The sequence below is a fragment of the Metopolophium dirhodum genome, chromosome 6 (genome assembly GCF_019925205.1).
Source record: "Metopolophium dirhodum isolate CAU chromosome 6, ASM1992520v1, whole genome shotgun sequence".
In the NCBI taxonomy this organism is placed as follows: Eukaryota; Metazoa; Arthropoda; class Insecta; order Hemiptera; family Aphididae; genus Metopolophium; species Metopolophium dirhodum.
Window position 1 is genome coordinate 13,360,143 of NC_083565.1, and position 24,279 is coordinate 13,384,421.

At 27.8% G+C, this 24,279-nt stretch overlaps 1 protein-coding gene across 2 annotated transcripts in view; it reads left to right on the forward strand.

The window, feature by feature from the left end:
* The window catches only part of LOC132946239 (circadian locomoter output cycles protein kaput-like), a 44,824-nt gene extending 26,060 nt beyond the window's left edge, over positions 1-18,764 (forward strand). For both annotated transcript variants that reach the window (XM_061016121.1, XM_061016120.1), the window contains 15 exons: positions 4,041-4,207; positions 4,297-4,376; positions 6,212-6,298; positions 10,771-10,876; positions 11,681-11,845; positions 11,922-12,075; positions 12,528-12,634; positions 13,193-13,449; positions 13,512-14,154; positions 14,282-14,322; positions 16,405-16,468; positions 16,534-16,577; positions 16,662-16,844; positions 16,934-17,050; positions 17,870-18,764. In XM_061016121.1, coding sequence (XP_060872104.1) covers positions 4,041-4,207; positions 4,297-4,376; positions 6,212-6,298; positions 10,771-10,876; positions 11,681-11,845; positions 11,922-12,075; positions 12,528-12,634; positions 13,193-13,449; positions 13,512-14,154; positions 14,282-14,322; positions 16,405-16,468; positions 16,534-16,577; positions 16,662-16,844; positions 16,934-17,002 — 2,167 coding nt within the window. In that variant the 3' untranslated portion in view covers positions 17,003-17,050; positions 17,870-18,764. The remainder of the gene's footprint in view (positions 1-4,040; positions 4,208-4,296; positions 4,377-6,211; positions 6,299-10,770; positions 10,877-11,680; positions 11,846-11,921; positions 12,076-12,527; positions 12,635-13,192; positions 13,450-13,511; positions 14,155-14,281; positions 14,323-16,404; positions 16,469-16,533; positions 16,578-16,661; positions 16,845-16,933; positions 17,051-17,869) is intronic.
* Positions 18,765-24,279: the final 5,515 nt, after the last annotated feature.

The window sequence follows — 24,279 nt, forward strand, 5'->3', positions numbered from 1 at the left end:
TATATTTAAGAGGATGTCAGCGCAGTAATGGTTTTCTCTCTGTGACCTACGCGCAACATATACAATTTTACGTTCACAATAATGATTATAATCATATTAATTCCTCAAATTAAGAGTGAAATTACATCTTATAAAATTTAAAGTTAAGATTATTATCTAAGAAATCTCATAAGCTTTTAATTATACTTTAATTCTCAAGCAAGTTAAGAGTATTTTAAGATATAGAAACAATTAACAAATTGAAATACTCATAACTCGGTTTAAAATTAAAATATAATAAAACGACAATGAGATGTCCTAGATAATATTCTTACATTTAAATTTTATAAGAGGTCATTCCACTCTAATTTTAGAAATTAATATGATTATAATCATTATTTTCGACGTAAAATTTTCTATATTATAAATTATAATATATTAACTTATATGTTCCGCGTGGGTCAGAGAGAGAAAACAAAAAGTGCGCTAACATCCTCTAATATACCTAATTAAATAACAATTTTCTTAAGCATTAGTTAGTGATGTTAATGTCATTGTAAAAGTATATTATGTGTATTTAAACAAAAATGTTTCCTTTTAAGTTGTAAGTCAGTTGTACTTGTATTAGATGAGTTATAACTTATAAATAATAATATATACTTCTACGTTATATTGAAGTAAGTAATAATTATAAAATTCGTCGATCGATTATCTTTATACTATATTTGGATTTCGACCATATTAATAATAGTTTTGATAATCGATCAATTTGTGAACTCAATAATGTATTGATACAATATTTATAATGAGAAGATATGCTCAAATTATTTAAAATTTAGGTTTAAGGTCTTCGATACGCCGACAAATTTTCTCAATCTTGTCGTAAAAAAGGTGTTTTATGCTTAATTGTGTTGTAGCCAATTTCCTTAATCCAAACAAACATAAAATAAAACTTGGTTTTATCTTAAAAACATAATTTTTTAATCTAAGCCAACCAATACAATAATAACTAACATTTTGATTTATTTTGAAATAATCAACATTTGATTTTAAATATACCTGAGTCTATAGTATTAATTATGTTATGCATTTAAAATTTAAAGAAGTATATACACTGACTTAAACGGATTCAATAATTTATTTGGGTACTTTTAGTAGTACATATCTATATATCTAAGAATTACAATTTTTCTTCTCAATCTTAACTTTAAACATAGCTTAGTATAGTTGACATTTCAACCTTAATTTGCTATTAAGTTAAACGTATTATGTATTTATGTACGCTGTACATACAATATATCAGTTAAAGAATTTATATCAATGTCGTTGACCTCAAAATGTTAACAGCGCCGAGTATAAATTCCAGTTTTTTTCATACGTTAAAGACATTTTACTTTAAGCAAAAAAAAAATAAAAAATAAAACCGTATATGTGATCTACACTTGTAAGGTATTGTTGATCATATAGCTAAAATTGGTACAAGAAACTTGCTACCAGTTTGGCTTTTAACTATATTTTCGAAGAGAATTTCTTATAATCCCGTGTATATCCATACATAGATTTCTGATTTACAACAATTATAACTTACTAACATTTTGTTTCTGGAGAAATCTTTATTCATCAGTTAATATCCACAATGAGATATTGTTCGCTGTTATATTATTTAGCTGTCATTTTCTTAATGTTCTAGGAAAAAAATTGTTATCTTACAATTCCCTACCTTGGATGACATAATATAGGTTACAATTTATATATGGTTGATTAACCTACATACTTTGAAACTTATAAGGATAGCCCTTATAATAATTGACAGGACATAAATAAAACAAATTGTATGGCCTATTTAAACAGAATTTGACAATATGTCTTCACTCTTCACATTGCTAAAACCTAAGTAAGTAATGGTGTGACGTGTAGATATAGTATAGCAGTATACAAAATCAAAACTTCTTATTCGATTTTTATAATATTATGAAATATCTTTACGCGTTGTTTTAAAAGCTATCACAAACAATGCATATAAATATATTATAAACAAGCAGGTTTTGTGAGTTATGCCATAGACATGAAGGGACCCTATTATATTTTTTAAATCCCTCCGTTCAAAAATACTTAAAACTTAAACTACATACACCCGTGACCCGTTAACGGCATTATAATTAAACTGATTGTTATATTACTTGCCTTGTTGGTATAATATGAAAAAATATCGTTAATCTAGCTTCTATAAATGTATATAGAACATAAATGCTGTAATCATCATTATTTAAAAAAAAAAATCTTAATATGAAAAACCGATTCGTCTTTAATACGGAAATAATAACCACGAAGTACGTTATCGTATATACATTTCGCTTGACACGTGCGTGTAGTGTGTGTGTATATCGTTAAATAGGTATTTGTCGGTAAAAATAAGAGAAAAACACGCAAACATTTCTTCACGTTATTCAAATGTATATAATATTGTATTGTGCACATTTAATATATCTTGCGGTGCATTTCAATTGATGATGATGGTGCTTTAGTGCGTATGGCTTAGTGCATGTTCGGTAGAGTGCGAGTGAGAGAACAGTGATGCAATGTGCAATGTCGTTTTAACATAATAATAAACAGCAAAAAATAGAATACCGTAAAAATCAACTCGACTGCGTTTTACGTATAAACCAAAAACGGACTGCATATCCCCTCCTCTCCTGCGCCGTACGGCACAAGTATAGTCCCATTCCAAGGCCGATGTAAGCTATTCACTGCCAAATTCGGTAAATATGTGTCGTACTTTGTATAGGTACATTATTCAGTCTTAACCGATTTAGAAACATATTATGCAGCCGGGGTAGCTTCGTTGTTCTATTGTTTCCTAGTTCTGGGAGATCTATTATTTTATCACATCGTTTGGATTCAGAAAACATAGAAGTGTTGTGTGTGTATTGTAGCACAAAATAATGTTATTCGATTTTATTGTATTTAATATAGCTTTGTGGTATGCTGAATGCTGATAGATCTGATGAAAACTGCGTGAACTACTTTCATTATTTCAATACTTTTATGTATAAATAGTTATTGTTTCTTGGTCATTGCACTTAAGGGATTTCCTGAAAAATATTAAAATTTGTAAATTATTTTGTAGTTAAAAAAATATAAAATGTTTATAGCTAGGAATTGAACATTTAAATCAAGGTTTCTCATAAGTAGTTTATACTGTAACCAAAAAAATCTGTTGTTAATAGCAAAATAAATTACTATTTAATATCTATCAATAATATCATCATAAAAATATATAGGTACTTGTAATATAGGCTGACAGACGGTCTTCGCTCAGAATCGTTTTTCGTATATTCTACAATGATAATATTACTTATATCGTTGAATTCAAATTTAATCAAATACTATATACGACAATACGGGACAGCTATGGTCAAACCTGGAGTCCAGTTCTTATCAGTTCCCCCCGAGATTGTAGTTGTGGTTGCCGTAATTTACCCCTTAAAAATAAATAAGTTTATACCTATATGGCTATATTATATATCATATTTTAAGGAGTAAAATTAAGCAATTTAATAGGAATCTCGGGGGGGAATTGATAAGACTGGTCGCCAGGTTATACAGTAGTAAGTGTCCCGTATTGTCGTACATCGTATTTGATTTAACACATCATCCATTATAGTGACCGACTCGATGAAAGTCGACATCTACTGTACAGCAGTGCGGTACTCACTTGTCCACCTTTTTGATTTTAACTTTATCAAAAGTTGAAATAAGATAAATTTTTTATTTATATTTTTTAAATATAACTTCTAGAATTAATGAAATAAAATCAAAATGTCGATCTCAGTATAGACTTAGGTAACGAAAAGTGCACTTCCTTTTTCAGAATTCATTTCGCTTCGCTAAATTAATCTGTCTTTGTAAATATAACACGTCTCAGCTTCTACGTTGTGTGTGTATTGGAAAAAAACAGGAAATCACCGTTTCCAATTTCCCTTCAAACTAGAATTTAAGAAAAAAAAAATATTTGCTATTCAATTTTAGATTAACTATAAATAATGTATTCTAATTTTCAGTTCCAGCCGAGAGAGTCGAAATTTGGCAGAAAAAAACCGACGACAAAAGTTGAATAAATTTATCACAGACCTTACAGAACTTGTACCACTAATATCAAATTCTTCTAAAAAAGTAGAAAAAACGAGTGTTCTTAGACTCAGTGCTGCATTTCTCCGGCTGAAGCGATGTAAGTATATTCTTTCAACTAAAAATATAATTAAAATCACATGGTTCTTTACTTATTTATATTATTTATTGCAATTTATTATTTTCCAGTATTATTAGGACTAAAAAAAAATCGTGAGAAACTGCCAGTCTACATAAACGAGGTTAATGTGGCTGATCTTCTGTTGGACGTATGTATATTCTTTTTAATACAATTCTATATCTAGATATCTACAAAAGTTATTAATTATCAGAGTTTCCATCTTGATTTTTTTTTTAAATCTTTATTCGTTATATTATATATAATTATTCAAGTCACTCACTCGATCTATACAAAATATCGGTTTATTATAGGCTTCGACGTAGCTGTCAAAAACTGAAAACAGAACACACAAAACCCATTTAATACTTGTTTCAGGTTACAAATAAAAAATATAAGTTATATACACGTATATTATTTTGGTAATTAACGTATTGTAAATTTAAATTGAATTACTTTCATTTATTTCTGCAGATAAATTATATATAATTTTAAGGATTTAGGAATATAATTACATGTAACTATTTAAGTTGTTGTCTGAGTCATATCTAGTTAGATTATAGTTGTTACTTATTAGTTATTACTTATAACTAGAGATCGGAATTGCATGCATTTTCATATTCATACCGAGTGTATGCAATATGCACAACTACGAGAGTTCGAAATGTAGGCATTTCAAATCAAACTGATTTCATAGACAACATTTTATTTTGCATATTGATGCATATTTGAGGGGTTAAAGGCATATTTTCATATTAAAGCATAAAATAAAATTTGTATATTTTAAACACTTAATAAAATAATAACTTTATTCTTTCCTTGGCCCTCGTTAATATAAAAACGTGGATTAATACGTTGTTCAACAATTAGTTTTAAATAATCTCGGAAATCTTTTTGATAATTGAAATATATTAATATATTTTTTTTTGTTTATATACATAGTTTTCTATTATTTGCAACACTGTAGGTATTTATTACAACTATGCGACTCGAAGTTACTACCATGGTTTGTGATCTTTGTTTGAATCCACTGAACTAAATATAATAAAAATAATAAAATAAATACATAATATATATAATTAAAATTCTAAACATTTTCCAATAAATATAAATGTGATTTACCTACTTAAAAGTTTGTATAGATATATTGTATTACAAAGATAATTTGACAAAACACTCTACTTTTACTTTTACTCTACTTAAGATATTATTCATATTAAATACTCTATTTAGGTAACTCTTCTTGTATACATTTTTTTTTTTGGTAAATATTTTAAATGCATATACTGCATAATATATTGAATTGTTTTGTGCATATAGGAGCATATTTTGCCATTTTGATTCTTGCATCATATTTTAGCATATTTTGAGTGTATATAAATCAGGTATCTACTTATAACCTATACTTACTATAATAATCTATATAAATAAATCTGTCGAAAGAGAAAAATATACTTCATATGATCATCTTCGATGCTGTTATAGTTAATGTGTATTTATTATTTAATGGTGCTCATTATGCGGAATGCTTTGCCAAAAGTTCGTTTTCTAAAAACCTAACATAATGTTATTTTATATTATGCCGAGAAGAAAGTCCTATAATATACCTAGCCCAGATGTTATAATTATATACTGTATGTACGCATGCTTATTCAGATAGTGCAAAGTCTTTATATTATTACAATTTACACGGCATTGGCAGTTTTTTCTAAAAATGTTTCATGTACGAAATTATAAATCAACGAAAAAACGCTAAGACAAAAAAACAGCATGGCAATACTTCTTTCTGGTCATTACTTATTAGTAACCTACATCTATTACTAATCACTAAAATTGCTTAGAATATTGTTTTACAACACATGTTGAACACTTGAACTACATATAATATAACGTATATATGTATGGTTATATAATACTTATTCAATTTCCCTCATAGCTGATGTTATTATAATTATTTAATATTTATGGTTTATTTTTTGTTCACAGGAGAACGATATATACCTCATGGTCACATCAGGTGGTAAAATAGTATTTGTTTCGCACTCCGTGGAGAATATATTAGGCTATTCACAGGTAAGTTTTTTTTCCGTAGGTTCACCATAAATTAAGGCTTCGTTTTAAATAATAATTCTATTATAGTTTATTAGTATTAAACTAACATAATATCCATTTTATTTATTATAGATGTACATTGTATCTATAATAATATATATAAACGTTTTTTTTTTAATTCAATTAAAAAATCACCTCGTAAACAGTGCGATGAAACTATCTAAACAGATGTTTCAGTCCTTTAAATATTTTCAATCAATTGAAATGCAATTATATAAATTAACTTAAAAGTTAAGACATTGATTCACACTTCATCATTATATTAATTTATGTTAACGAACGGTGTTTAAGTTGGAAATCAAGTTGCCCTCTATGGCTCTATAAATATTTGTGATGTTCAAGTTAATATATCTAATACTTATAAAATATATTAAAAATCAATAATACGCTTATTAAGTTGCATCAATTCACAATTGGTATTCGTTTTACCTTGAGTGTTTTTTTTTGTTTACTTGAAAACTAGTCCAGAGACCAGAGACGGTAAAAATAAAGTGATTCTATACAGAATATATCTAATTATTTACATTTTAAAATAATAAACTGTACCTATTATCGTTTCTGCATTGTATTTATATTACCGCTGTATGCCTATTTATTTACGAAGTCAAATACGGTATTTATTTAATTTTTCTGGACATAATATTATACCGTGTATTTATGTGAGAATGATTCAGAATTCTTAAATGCTCAAGCTTTACTTATTACACTAAAAGTGGCAGATCATTATTTATTGTCGTTTACATTTTATGTACACACAAACATATTATTTACGATGTTCATAATTAATACGTAATTAAATTATTACGCTAACCTTGTGCGTAGATATTTATATGATATATATGTATTCAAATTTACTTAATTGTATTGCAGTTCCTAAGGAATTCCGCCACTTTTAATGTGTATTTGAAAATGTGAATAGTGTTATTATTACAGATGTGATAATGTGCTATTATATTGCACTATATTATGCTCTTACTGCAACGTATAACGAATGTTAGAAAACTAGAAAACAATATAGTAATATTATATACCAACGTATATCGCTGTATAACAGTGCCTTATCCTCTTCTTATCATCGAGGTTTCTGTAATCAACAAAAAATTATTATAGCTCGTTTCAGTCTTAAGACTACCATATTTTATAAGTATCGATATAGGTATTATGTTGTTATATTAAAATGTTGTATTAATTATTTAATTATCCGATAGAAATGACGCACAATGGATGTCGTTTCCCACTGTAGTTTCTACAGATCGCTCCTACTTTATTTGTCGGAAAACGCATAGCGCATACATAATAATAATATTATTGTTGTTGTAGTGATGCGTTTTTTATCGTCCGTGCCGTTGTTGTTTTATTGGATGTTGCGCCGCGTTCGGAATCAGATAGGCAATCGTTTATCCCTTCACCCCCCCTCCCATCCCTACTTGTGACATATCAGTCCTAGTATTACCGCCTTTTGCGCAGTACGAAGTCGCATTGGTCGAGGTTTATTTTTATTTTGCCCGTCGCTCTCACGCATTTAATCGCACGCGAAACTAAAGTGCGTTCTAACTGTCCATTGTGTCTGCCGTCATTGCGAAAGTTTACATAAATAATATCACTTAATAGTATAATAATAATAATATTATAATATAATTATTATTATCATTATCGATCTCTCATTGGTTCCCAATGGTCACACGACTGTTTTTTTATTTGGTAGTCATTATTTTCAGTCCACTTAAAACCCACCTCGATAATCCGCCGGATATATTTTAACTCACAATTATATTTTTGCACCAGCGCGGACTACGTGTCATTGTTGTTTAATCGTTCTACGGTAGAATATAATATTTTGTATTTTAATCAAAATATTTTCTCTTACCTTGATTTTTTATCGTGGAAGCAATGCATACTATTGATTTCCCCTCTCACCCACATCAATCCCCCCACCATCTCTACCCGCGCAACCATCATATTATGCACCAGCCAAGGACACCGTTCTTATAATATTATTATCGTTGACCGAACGATAAACACATTTGTATACATGGACTGCATCCGTTTTAAGTTTTAACCTTATTATTATTATTTTTACATTTATAATATAACACATATTATCCTTGGAAATTGCATTCAACCACGAGCATTTAATTACAAATTTATCACAAAGCCCATCATTGTGTGATATTATAATTTATAACATTAATTCGTAAATAATTATATTAGCACGGAAGGGTTTTTGTTGAAATGCACCCGAACTCATTATAATGTTTATATCACTGCTGCAGTTATGCAATATTACTTGCAAAGTCACGTATGCACATTATATCAAGGTCGACCAACCATTATTTTTTATTTGCTTTTCGTACTTTGAATTTTCAATACAAAAATACAGTTCTTTTTAATATTGTTGTACGGTTTTGTTTATTTTTAGATTTTAATTGATTACGACTAGTTGGCCCATTTGTTGTACAAAATTGTACAAAAGTTGAACGTTTTTCACTTATATTATATCGCATTATCGTGCATTTTCAAATTTCGTTGTATATATTAAAAAATCTGGATGTTTAGGTTTCTGTTCAATAAATATTAAATATACATTTTTATTTATTTAACAGAGTATTTTTAAAAATTAATTTATCCATGCATCGATATATTATATTAAGTCTAAGTGCACTTTTACAACAACAAATATTCCCAAATATTTTTATTTTATCTTTATACTTTTTGAATCAAATCTCATTTTTAATCTTACATAATACTATAGTAGCAATTTAAAAATTAGCTTTAGTAATTTTAAAATAATATTTCCATTTTATATATTATGTATTTATGTGTGATACGTCCTATACGCTTTCTATTATATTGTGAAATGCACTTCTACTGATAGAGATATTTAAAATAGCAAAATACGAATAGTAACCGAACTCGTACTGAACAGTAATACCAAACTAAAAAATCCCCAGCTCTCAGCTCCCGTCCGGATTCAATCAAAATATTTATCAATTTCATCATCTGGTCAAAATTACTATACCTAACTACGATAGGTCTGTATTATAATATTATAAATTATATTGCTCTATTTAAAACAAATAAAGCCGTTTTTCCTTCTCATATTCACTGTAGATTTGGAACAATATCCGCATGCCAACCGTATCATTTGTCGCATAATCAATATACACGTAGTTTAAAATCCAAGTTATTTTCCTATTATATTTCAAAAGTTCTTTACATGCTTAACATATCGTAGGCCTTTGATCATAGCTGCTTCCTCGGCCTCATTTTAATTCTTTTTAGACGATAGCTCTTTTACCACAGACTTTGGTGTTGACATGTTTCCTATTTACCCAATAAACTCGGACGTCTTGTTAGGTGCTATCTTATCTTCCTTACTTTCCAATATATAATACTTCTGTCCTCTAAGCTCTAAACAACCTGCAACGTAGTAGAATCCATAAATGAAAACAATCAAACCCCGTCTTGTTTATAACTACAAACATATCTTAACAGTTAGCACTATGCTTATTTGTTAGTAAGTGATGAATAAAATTCAACGAAAGAAAATCTGTTCATATTAATTTAATCCTCGTCCCTCCGCAAGAAAACTCCCTTCCCCATCAAAAAAAAATTTAAAACAAATTACTTATTCGACCTTTTCATATATTACAAGACAACAATACGTTCTTTTATATTTTAAATCTATTGAAATATATAAACAATCTGAACTAGTTTCAGTGTTCATTTTAATATACTAAGATACAATATATATATTATGTTAATTCAACGGTATCGGAACTAAAATATTTCCTTCGTTGAAGATAAAACATTACAGTCAAGAATGTGTTATATTAATTTGTATGTGTGGTTATTATTTATTGTATTCTCCTGCAATTTGCAATTTATGTCTTGATATTTATGAAAAAATGAATGTAGGAAATCATAACTGTTATTGTGCAGAAAATAAATTTAATCTTAAACTTGTTACGATAAACACCGTGTAATTAGAGAAAATTTAAAGAATTCAAACCATTGATAAAATTATTATAATATAGGCGATTCTTATATATTTCAAGGAACAGACAATGTCATAATGTTATGTATTATTTCACGCGTAAAATAAATATAATTATTAGTTGAATAAATTATAGTGGTATTTTCATTGCTGCTAGTTTTCCGTATAATGCGACCTGTGGGTATTGAAAACTAAGGACTGACTTTTGAAGTTCTGATGATAGCTTTGAATGTGGCAAATTTGTGCGTGTAGCCCCACATGGAGTATTTGAATTTTGAGTGTATTTCTATGAAAATTACTGTTTATTTAAATCGGAAAATCGTATTTATATTTGACCGAAAAATGACATACATATTACCATATTTGAAATGGATGTTATGTATGTGTACTTAATATCAAAAAATTAAAATATATTAACATAACATTCTAATTGTAGATCGATCTCATGGGCCAATCACTTTTTAATTTTGCCCATCCCAAAGATCACGATGAGCTAAGAAAAAACCTCAAGTATCATGATGAAACATCAAACAGCGGCACCAGTAAGTCTATTGTTCATTTTCTAAATTTGCATAATATGTATAGTGTTTGGATATGTAATTTGTTAATGTTTAATTCGATCATGTATTTATGTATAATAATAGTATCGCATTATAATATATAGGTAGCATTAGATATTTCTCTTTAATTATGAGTATCACACATGGATTTGTCTGCGACCAGTTTTTTGTTATTTCCAATATCGTCGAAAACCCGTTTAATAGTTATAATAAGCATAATATACATAATATTATATTATGTCTATAGTTATAAGTTATAATAATCTGAGCCAATCGATGAATGTATGTATGAGTGAAATGAAAAATGTATATTGGTGTTATAGCAATGTCGGTTGTTTTTTCTATTATATATTTTTTCAACGGAGACAGTGCTTCACTGAATGAAAATCAAGAGTGAGTACTTTGTAGAGGTCGTTTTTTTACCAGATATGTTCTCAATAGTTTCTCAAAGAGTACCTATTGATATTGTAGGTACCATACAATCAGTGCATGTAAATATCAATATGGTTGTAAAACTTAAGTTGTTGTTATTAATGATTGTGAAAAACTTTTGAGTTTATTTGTAATTTAATGTTTGGTCGGTTTGGGTTTGAGTTTTGAATTTTAATTATTATTTATTGAGCGTCGAGAAGAATTTAGTCTGTGAAAATTTGATTAGGATGGAGAAATTGATATTGTATGAGGTTAATGGTTATATGTTGAATGAGTCATATTGTAAGGTCTATAAAAGGGGCATAAAAGCAATATTTCTTTTGGTATTAATTCTTACATATTTTTGTGTTTTAGCTGATACTAATGATCCTTTACTGAATAGTGATGGAAATTTTAAAATACAACGTAGAACATTTTATTTACGGTTGGTCAAAAAAGTGGTTTCTCGTGATGAACAACCAGAGGTGGAGCTGGTACATGTGATGGGAACGTTAATGGTTCAAAAATCCGATTCAAAAAGTATAATATATATTATTGCTGTTTTATTTTTAAAAAAGGTTACATTTAACTAACTGAACATTTTACGTTCTTATAGATTCTGAAGTCACTGAAAATGATATAGTTTTAAATGCAGTTGTCAGGCCATTCAATGAACGACGTGTGACTGAAGTATCAATGTTAGAAGCAACTCGCGAAGAATACATAACTAGACATCAAATTGATGGCCGTATAATATATGTTGATCATAGGTAAGCATATATTTAATTTCTTATTAATTAGAAATGGTAATTGTAGATTGAAATAAACATTGTAAGACATTATTATATACAATTAATAACCTATCCTACCTGGAGTGATTTTGTAATTTTTTTCTGTATGTTCTCCAACGTAACAAGAATTTTATATTTTTTATACATTCTGTCTCATATAAGAGTAACCCCAGACCGCAGACTTCAGTGCAAGGCAGTGGTATAGAGTGGGCTAATGTGTTTGTTAAGATTTATATGGTTAAGTAAATTTTTTGACTGTGACTGATCGTTAGAAATAAAAATCGACAAACCGATTTATTGATGACTGTGGTCTGACCAAACCGGACAAAAATCTGTATCCACTTCGGGTTACTCTTATATAGGACAAAATATACATGTTATTTTTTAATGCATTTTTAAAATAATTCTAATTATATAAAATGTATTTATAGAATTTCGATTGTATCTGGATTCATGCCTCAAGAAGTATCTGGACAACTGGCATTCAAATATATGCATAAAGATGATGTACGTTGGGTGATGATTGCACTAAGACAAAGTATATATTTTTATTAATATAATTAATTATATACAGTGTAAGATATTGATAATCCGACACATATATGACCATAGTATTGCCGGACTGTCAAAAAAAAAAAATAGATATTTAAACAGAAAATGTATTTATTTCCATTATATTTTTATTGAGTTACATTTATGTATGTATTTACATATATTATATTTATTTATTTATTAATAATAATAAAAATTTAATCAAGAAAACACGTATAGATAGACGTACAAATATGAACTGAATCAATGTATGTACACATAGATATTATGTTAAGTATTAGCGATTAGTACCTAATCATGAAGAGGTCAAATTTATACGGGTAGAAAAAATTATTATCACCGACAAGTTTATAATTTTTGTTGGAATTCCAACATAATTATCAAAAGATTCAATTATGTCCATAGAATTATTTAAGCAAAAATTATGCTGGATTACTGAGGGTGCCAAACTGACGCAGTGCCGGTTTATCAATATCTTACTGTATAGTGTACATACATATTTTATTATGTACAGAATGTTTGTAATAATTGTATGATTGTTTAGTGTATTTTAAGGGTCAAAGTTTTGGCAGTAGTTGCTATAGATTGTTGTCAAAAAATGGAGAATTTGTGTATATGCGAACACATGGTTTCTTACAATTGAATCCAATTGAGGATACAATTGAATCATTCATTTGTGTTAATACTTTGGTGTCCCCAGAAGAAGGTAAAAGAGAATTAATTGAAATGAAAAAACGGTTTACACCATTAATAGTCGCTGCATCTGAACCTGGAATTGCTGCAATAACTAATAATCAATTTGTAAGTGTATTATTATTGTTATATCATAAGTCAAAACGCATGCTTATTGATCGTTATTACAGATGGAAAAAGAATCTACTGTGACATTGGAAGATGTTACTGAAGATCTTAAAACACTGGACAAAGTGGTCGAACAAATGATTATAAATATTCCTGAACCGGCAATGGACAATTTTAAAGTTACTGCACAGAATCCTGGACCTTTGCCAGATAACGAGGAGTATATGAGGGTTGCACTATTGTCCAAGTCAATACCTCCAGTTTCAGTAGCATCTAATGCACCAAAAATTTATAAACGATCATCTCTATCCCCTCAGCCTAATGTTGTTAAGCCAGTAACTCAGGATCGGCCATCTGTACTCCGAGTTGCCCCGCCAATTTCTCGACAACCTGTTCTAGTTTACAATCATCCAACTTATGATAAAACTACAGAGAAAGATCGAGCTTATTTAGAGCGTAGGGGTGGCATATTTGTCATACCCAAAAGACAAAATGATTCACAATCAATAGATAACTTACCAAAAAAAGCAAAAATTGTGTTAGAGACACAAGTTGAATCACCTGCCAGTAGCAATTACAGCAACCAAACAGATTCACTATCTGACAATCAGCTAAGCACTTTAGGATGTATTGACAATTTTTCTAACTTTCAAGCTACTCCAATACAACTAATTTCACACAGCATCGATGAACACAATGATATTGGTAATGATTTATTTTAAAACATTTGGTAGTTACATTATACATATTTAATAGATCATCCTTAAAATAGGCTTTTTATCCATGTACTAATAATTTACATAAATTAAAATATATTTCTTGTTTTCCTCAGATCCTTTAATTGCTGATGTGACGGATATTGATCATTTCACGGTAAGATTTTCTCAAATAATTTAAATTTGGTATTGCTATTTCGTAGTATATTATGTTAATAAAATGTATGTATGTATAATTTATAACCATTTAGTTCTAATATAAACTTAACATCTAAATAAAACCTAATTTATTATATTTTTGGTCAATTTAAAACTGTCAGATTATTATTTCATTAAATAAATTAGGTTGATAAAATTAAAAATTTTGATAAAGAATATATTATTATGTATAAATGTATCTGAAGCAAAATAAGTCTTTAGTTATAGCAGTATACATTGAAAATGTAACCCAATTCCACACATTTAATCGTGAAAATTGAATTGAAGAAAATTGAGAAGAATTTAAAAATATATCATATAATTATGAATGATTTAATATCCGACTAACTAGCGTTTTCCATCAATTAATTGTTTGCGATGATCCAGCCCTAACCTTACTCCCTTGAAAATAAAAATAAAAAATAGCTATTCAGTATTATAAATTAAAAATATATATGTGTTCAATTTGAATGTATTACAGCAATTTTTCGATATTTAATTTTTCATAGTTGATTTATCATTTAGTGTAGAATGTATTTTTATGTTTTATTATCGAGTTTTAATTTTTTTTTTAATTTATTAATTATGTTGGTACCCCTAAATGTGTATTATTTTGTTTATTAACTAATTGAAACATTTTTTAAGGTAATGCTAAAAATATTGAATTGTGGTATATAATGAATAATATGTGATTTATCATTAATTTATAAAATATGTATTTAAGCTAATATGTATAGTTATTTTTTATTTAATTTGTAATTAAAGTACACTACACTATATTTATTATTATTATAGCATAATATTCAGATTACTAATTATTAGCTATTATATTATGTAAATTTAAAGTCTAGTTAACTTTGATGCATCCCTGAATGTTTTCACACTATCATAAAATCATAGACCTTATACTCATAGACGGAGCATCACAGATCGGCGGGGTTGGGTGGAGCGGTAACAGCTATCGGCATAGCAGTGTTGTCATTTCTGACGACAAAATATGTTTATTCGCATTTATACAATATATTATTATTATTATTATTATCATTTATTAAGCTAACTTCTAAGTTCTAAATATTACTTACGAGTGAAATTTCTTTTCAATGTTTGGTTTAAATTGAACGTCACAAACAACGCACTTTATAACCATTACTAAAATAGTAATAATTATATTATTATTGTTGTAACAAATAAGTTATTAGCACAGATCAGTAGCCAGAAAATAAAAATTTAAAACAAGTATCAACAGTGAATGTTCGTGTTGACAAGAGTCAAGAAATAAGAATATTGCAAATTAGTAATTACGATTTATAATTTATACGCACTATGCTCGCCAACTGTCAAGAATAAAGACAAAAATAAATTTAATCTTACCGACTTACCAATCCATTTTATACAATATTTTTTAAAACAGTAACCGATCACCCAACCTGAAATTCTATTGCACATGTGCGTAGTAATTGAGTAATAGTAGAATAGCGCTCTCATAGGGGCCTGTTAGAACTAAGCCCGTGTTCCATCTATGAGTATAAGGTCTATGCATACAATTTTTTTATTTTATTGAATTTATTTGGATTAAAAACCGTTGCAATATTAATTTGAATAATAATTTGTTTACCTGATATAGCATATTATAAAAAAAATTTATCTTTACAATTTCAAAATAAATGTAAAGGTACATAAACTTCCATAAAAATTGACACAAACAGTTCTACATACATCTTGTATACCTTGCCAATTATTCGATTTGGTTCAAACTGAACTTAAAGTATTAAATAACATTATTTTATTTAATGATTTAATAAATACCTACAGAATATAATTAAATTAAATTAATCTCCCCAATCCATCATATATTTTTTAAAACAGTTCAACCGACTTAAGTTTTTACCCATTATTGTGCAAAAAATACAATCTATTTTAGTACTATGATAGGTTTTACTAATAATATAAATTTTAAACTGTACAACTTTATTATTATCTTTGTATATTTTTAAAATGTTGTTGAAGTGTTGCATAATTATATTGCATGTTTGTGTTTCAGAAAACAATTGGCGATGATAACTCTTTGTTCATGGGACCAGATAGTTATAATTCATATGTTACTGGTACTATAATATTTAATTTGAAAAAATATTATGTAATATTAAAAATTTCAAATATTTGATTACAGGTATTTATGATGATGTAAATCCAATAGATATCATTCAAGATCCTGTATGTTTTATTTAATATTATTAAATAGTAGTGTATAAACCTTGTCAACTTGACTCTAAACCATAACTTAAATTTATGTTTTAGCTAATTCATGTCCTACAACATAACAGGAGTTTAGAAAGTGCATTGCTTGAGAAAAAGCAGAACACACTTAAGACAAAAATGGACCAACAACAAGGTCAGCTGAAAGAAATCCAAACCGAGTTAAATTCACTTTCTTCAAATGCCAACACTCATTTTCTAGCTACAGATTTTTCTCACTTAAAGGTATGTTATAATTTAATATTATTATTATTCTAGTAATTTTTCTAGTTTTCTAGTTACATTGATAATATGTGTTTTAATGTTTAATTTAGGCTGAACATGAGCATCAACAACAAGTGTTACGTGAACTACAAGGAGTACATAAAAACATTGGAGTGTGATTATCAATACAATATTATGTTACCTAATATTTCACTTGAGGCATATAAGTGAGTATCTAACCATATAAACGTTGATAATCTTTATAAAACACAGTGATCGTATGGTTCACAGTAGGTGGGACACAAATATTTTATCCCATTATCATAACATTAATGATAAAATAATATTTGTTGTGTAATGTGCATTATTACGAACTAAGACGATAAGAACACTAAAAAATAGTGTTATTGCCCAATTGGTTTATACCCTGCATCGCCGTGTAATTTGTGCTGACAATTGTATACAGTACATATAGTTGATCTCGGGGCACAGCGGAATTGTGCCAACCCCGCCATGCTGGTAGTCTAATCACTAATCAGTAATCTCTGTATACTAAAATATGTTATATAATTGTTTTATGGATTGTTTGCAATTCAGTACTATCTGATAGATTTTTTTTTAAATTTAATTTTACTGTCCATTATATTAATTTGTGTTCTTCATGAATAGTTTTCTTTTTATTCAATATTTTGGATGGTTAGCTGCTACTGATAAAATGCATTATGCATATCTATCTAAAATTTTTCTTCATTTAAAAATTAAGAATATCTTAGTAATTTTATTTTTTACGTTTCTTCAACTTTTGAAATTATATTTGAGCAAGCAAAGTAGAAGTTTAAATTATATTTTCTGAATAAAAAATATAAATTGTTTATTTGAACTTGACAAATTGTTTATTGTTTATGGAGTTTATAAATATTTATCATGATCAAATATTGTCATAATTAATAATAGTATCACAGAATATAACAATAGTAACTAAAGTATACAATATTGAGTATTTTTATTTTAAGCGTTTTAATTGTTTCCATGTTGGTTTTTTTCAGTTGGCGTAATATATTTCCGTTCTTATGATAATGCTTTCTTGATAAATACAAACTAAATATATAGAACATCATAACCAATTCAAAACTGTAAATTGTAAACTACTTGTTAATTTGTATTTATATATATATTTATTTTTTCTTTCAACTTAAATTTATTTAGTGTCATTTGTCTTATTCCTAAGGTATCTATCTGTTATAGTTATAGTTATTATTACTATTATTATTATTATTATTATTATTATCGTTACCTAGTATTTGTATGACATTACTATAAAGTAGTTACAAAGACTCCTAATTTTCTTTACCTTTTGTTGTTTTATTTTATATTCTTTTATATGGCTGATGCTCAAAGAATTGAATAGTGACTGACTCGTGTTCATTATTATACATAAAAAATGTAATATTTTAATAAAGTTATCAACAAATCCAAAATATATTTTTATAACATCGTAAACAACAATTGTTCAATATACCACTGGAATAGGTGGTAAAAACTATTAACAATTAAAAAAAAAAATTTTATCAGTGCCATGAGTTTCCCCAATGTCAACATGAAATGATCTTAAAATTGTATGTTACCACAATATCATCCTTTCCATGTATAATTTTAAATATACTGTATTTACTATATTAGATTTGTAACATGTTAGTAATAAATGTAATAAACTATTTTGTATCTTTAAAAATTTGATAATATATACTAGGAGTGTGTGTGTATGTGAGTATTACATATATTATATATAAGTGTTCTATAAATTATAATTTGCCCTTATTATATTGAGCATTTTAATACAAAATGAATTAATAATTTATGTCCAATGATTTTTATAAATATTATATTACATATTATATTTTTTTTTTAATTATTATTTTAATATAACTATTATTATTTTTATTTTTTTTTTTATGTGAAGACTGAAAAGCAAAACATTAAATGTTATAATATTAGTTTAATGTGTGTCAAAACATAATTTTTAAATTACATTGTTTTCTATATTGCTTCTATTGATTTGTACGTGTCACGATATTATTTAATATCAAATACATTCTATATATATTCATATATTATACACAATAATTAATTGTATTCGTTTATATCCTTTACCGCTAAAACTAATACATGACAAAATATCGAGTTAAAACCGTCAAATAATAAATTGTTGAATGGTTATATTTTTACATTAAATCAAAAAGAATTAGTGTAAATTAGGTGAATCAATTTTTTCCTACCACAGGGTGACTCAAGTGCTCAATGTGTATGAATAATTGGAATGTATTCTTTATAATATGAAAGACTATTTAAATTCATATAAATAAATAAAAACAACATCATTTTATTCTTAGTATAGTTATTGCGTGAAAGTATTATATTTTGTCAGTTGTCTACACAAAATCATCTTCAACATTTTAATTATAGACAATATTACCACTTAATATTAATTTGTCTAGTGGTTCTTACATAATTATCAATTGGTGTTTCTTGACCTAATCTAACCAACTTCAATATCCTAATGAATATGTGGCAAGAAGCATAGTTGTCCATTTCAAGTTGGATACTTCAGTGACCTTTCACTCCCATTGCCGATATGTCAATTTCAATTTTTACAATAGAATTATTAAAGTTCCATAAGCATTAAAATATATGTATTAAATTGATTATGTGTAATACAATTAAAAAACTAAAAGTAGCATGCTACTAAATATTTTTTTTTATGCTTGTTTTTATTGTTAATTTGGGTTTCTATGACAATAACTTATAACAAAGAGTTGTGCAATATCAGTTACAAAAAATAGTTGTATCCAGCCCAAAAACATATCTATATTATAAAGAAAATTTTTAGGGCATTTAAATCTGAACCCTAGTGAATAAATATTTCATGTTTTTATAAACATATTATTAAATAATATAGGTCCCTTAATAGCTATATTTTACTTGTATAAATAATTGTAACAATTGTATTTATTTATTTATTTATTTTAAATTAAATGTCAAGACGGCAATACAAAGAGGTTGTAATTAGTTACTTTAGGTACAATATAAATAGCGTATAAGCGCTAAAATCTACAACGTCTTTAATTTGACCAGCTATGTTTACTTAAGCCTTGAGGTGAGGAACAAACTACTATGGCATACATCTATATGTCCGTTACCTTTAATACCTCATCAGCTTTATGATTAGTATACAGTTCAGTATTTTAAGGTTGGATATCAGACGATTGAATGAAAAAAAAAATTTAAACACAATTTATGGTCGGAAACATTTTTATTATGTTCAAACTAACATATCATCTTAGTATCAATGACCGTATGATAACCGTTCACCTTCTCCTCGTTTAGTCACCTCGCATTTTTTGCTTTTTGGAACCTACCAATGTATTAGGGACTTAAATGCTAAAATATATAATAATATTATACTATAATACATAATGAATTATATTATTTCTCACTCAATGCTGCTATCACTACAAGATCACAAGGAAGTTCTATGCTCTACACAATTATATGAAATTCTTAGTACGACTCCTCCAAATGCTATTCATAATTTAATTAAGTTTCTAATAAAATCTAATATGCACAACAAAATATAATCAGACCAATTACCACAGTTACCGAGGTTTTTTTTTAAATAATAATATATTATAATATTGATTCGCATTGCTACATATATATAATATGGCTTATATTTTAGTGGACATATATTATAGTATATGACAAAATGTACGACTATAATTCAGGTTTACGCAAATAAACAGTGACCAGTTCTAGACCTTATTTTCCAAAAGGCAAAACATACTTGCTTATAATAATATAGGCTATAACTCAAGGATGCCACTAAATTGCCTACCCAAAGCGCCGTCTTAATAAATTACAACTTTAATATTATTATCACATAATGGCTATAGAACGATTGAAAACGTTATATGTTTTGGGCCGAACGATTAAGAACATTTAGAATTCAAAGAACTTACCGCTGACCTAAAAAAAATCCAAAAAAGAATACGATTGAGAATGAATTTACGTCCAACGTTGCCATATAATTTATTTTGTAATATAACTATAACTAAGTCAGAAATTAATAATTATAATCTTATACAAATATAAATCACCTAATAATATGAATAAAACATGTAATATAATATGTAGAACTAATAAATAATATATAATATAGGTACAGAATGATTTTTTAAACATGGTCACCTCCATTTGTTCTGATTTTTAGAATTTTTAAGTATACCTGAAGACCATATTTTCAAATTCCTGATAATTTTGTACTACTTACTCAAGGAGTGTGGCGATACAAACTTCAATTTTTCAAATGAAAATCCCCATATTTTGTGGGTGATTCTCATTAAAATGTTGATGTATCTAAATCAAAATTCTAACAAGTAGTTTCTGAGTTCATACTAAGGATAATAATCCTTAAATATGGTGTTCAAATATTATCGAGCGTTCTCAATCGTGGTACCAAAAATAACGTTTTCAATCGTATATTACGAACATAATTATTATCGTCGTTGTGTCTTAAGAGATAGTCGAGGTTTCATTTAAATACCGGCTCTCGAAATATAATCATAACGGTGTACATAGTTTTAATCTTCAGCTCTTTGGTCCGCAATAATGAGCTTGGTCCTATTCCGATATCAGTCGAATAAATTCAATCTTTTACCATTCACACTTTCAGTGTTTATTATGTAATACAATGTTGTGTTGTTATAATATAATATGGAATAATCCAGTGCCGTATATGGTATATCACTAAAGATATCCCCGATATTCTACAAATATTGACAATATTGTATACCCTCAACCATAATAGGTTGTGGTTACAGTTACCTACCTGTTGTTGAAGCACGGTCGTATTAACTATCTTAACGGTTGCTAAAGAAAAACAAAAAAAATTAAAGCTCTGTTTTACATATTTTGACATAAATATGTCTTTGAGCTGGAAACAAATATATTTTTTTTCTGACCATTTTGCGTAACCGATTTTATATAACGTTTTCGATGTCATGGTTACTTATATTAACTAAAACATATTTATGATTCATAGATTTTCCTTGTAGAGGAAAAATATCCAGTAGCACGCACTTGTAACATTGGATTTTACTTTTTTTTATGTCCGTCTTGAACATTGTTTTTAACTATAAAAAAATTATGGTTAAAATAGCGTTTTATTTTATTAAAAAAATATTTAACCTTTTCGTTTTTAAAGGCGTCAAAATAAAAATGCTCTCATTACCACATTTTTTATGCATGCATCCATGTATGTTTTGTTATATCCATATGATACTTTATTTTAATTTAAAAAGTACATTAGTAATTGGGTAAGTACTAAGTAGGCTAATAAAGCTGGCAGAGCTTTATATTAATAGTATTCTATACGGAAAAGTAAACATGATCGACTGTCCATATAATAATAAAAAAAGGAATATATCAATATTTATATTGACACTCATCACTCACGGTAAATGAGTAAAAACTGTTTTAAACTTTAAACACTGATGTTGGTAACTTGGATTTGTAATAAATGATGTTGTGTGTTTAAGGTGTGGTAGTGTGGTACCTACATAACTTCGAATCCCACTAAGCCGAATACTATAAAGTGCCGACTCCATTTGGCTGAATTGCATATAGCCGACGTGACAATAAAGGGCCAAATTTACTGTATCGATCGAAAAATAAATAAATCAGTTGCTCATCAGTTAAATGTATACATTGTAGTATTGTATTAATAAATGTGTAAGTACATACCAACAATGAAATATTTTAGTTAGTTATAACCAAAAAAACTCTGACGCTCTATCGTAAGCAGATAATATATAGGTACACTTTCAGTCTGCAGGTACATATGCCTATCTGGGATTTCGGCACTTTTGTACGATACGATTTATTTTTTTCTTATCTCGTTATGTCTTATTCCACCGCAACAGTACCATATTATTATTATATTATGCAAACGTATAGCGCACCTAGTCTAAAATATGACGCCACTGGGCCCTAATGCCTGTCGGTTGTATAGTAATACCCACCTGCATGCATTGTGCAGTACACCATAACAGTGATTAGTACACTATTCTTTGAAAAAACATAAATAATAGGTACCTAACCTATACCTGGGTACATTATGATACGTCATAATATTATTATATACATTTCAACGGAGCACGCGCGGTTGTCTATATGCGATACAACAGCGGTCCATATTATAGCTGTTATAATATAGCTCATAATATTTTATTACATATTATTATTATATCAATGATGATACCTATACAGCTGTAGGAGACAAAATATTATATATCACGCACACCCGCGGTATCGTAATAATACGTCGGCGTGTTTGCACAATAAAAAAAAAAAGCCTTGGTGGTTGTTTGGCGTTATAGTAGGTATTCATTTATAATATTACGAGTATATATATAAAATATACAATATAATAATGTAAAATAAGTAATAACACTGTTCAGTTGTTTCAGTGTCGGGTGCACGGATACGTTACAATCTGTATTTGTACGTCATCGATGTGCAAAGTCAACAAAACGATATATACATTGCGAATATTCAAACATCGTTCGCATACGGCATACATCAATAGGCACTATTTCTTGTCCACCAATAGGTGCTTAGTACGTTTTACACGTAGGTATCATCATATTTATTCTTCTTGATAATACATGAGAAATGCCATGTCGATTCAAAGATATTGTGTTTATAATATATAGTTTATAATCACCACTATGGTCCACGCTTGGTCACATTTTATGTTATTGGCAAATTTCAGTTTTATGAAAACAAAGTGTATTGAGTATTGGCACACCCTGTATAAAAGAATTTACCGACAGTTATTCGTTTTTGAATTACAGCAAAAAAACAACATCGATATTGCCAAAAACTGGTTTTGCATAAATATTCCCGTCTCTCTTATAATTTGTTTTTGTTTTTCTCGATTATTTCGTAAATAACCGAGCATTTTTTTCTTTCGACCTTATAAAGTAACAACTATATAAATACAGTTTTATATTAGAAACGACAGAAACCTCTCGCAAAGTTGAAGATTGTCACTGTTCCAAAAGCCCAAGATGACAGAAAAAAAATAAAATCCAAATCATTGTAAAATCAATAAATCATACTTAACGGTTCGCTCTGATTCTAAAATCAATTATAATCAAGAGACAGTCACATTGAAAAATAAGAAAAAGTGTGGTTAGGTTTACAGTACTTATGTCCTATATCACAATAGGAACCTGTAATACCTGGTCTATAACGTATAGTGTATACCTAATAGTATGTATTCAATATACATAATATTATTATGCTACTGCAATGCGATTATATTATTATTATAGTATTGGCTATCTAACGGCCGTTGTTTAGTGTAAGTGGAATAGTATACCGAGTACTTAAAAAA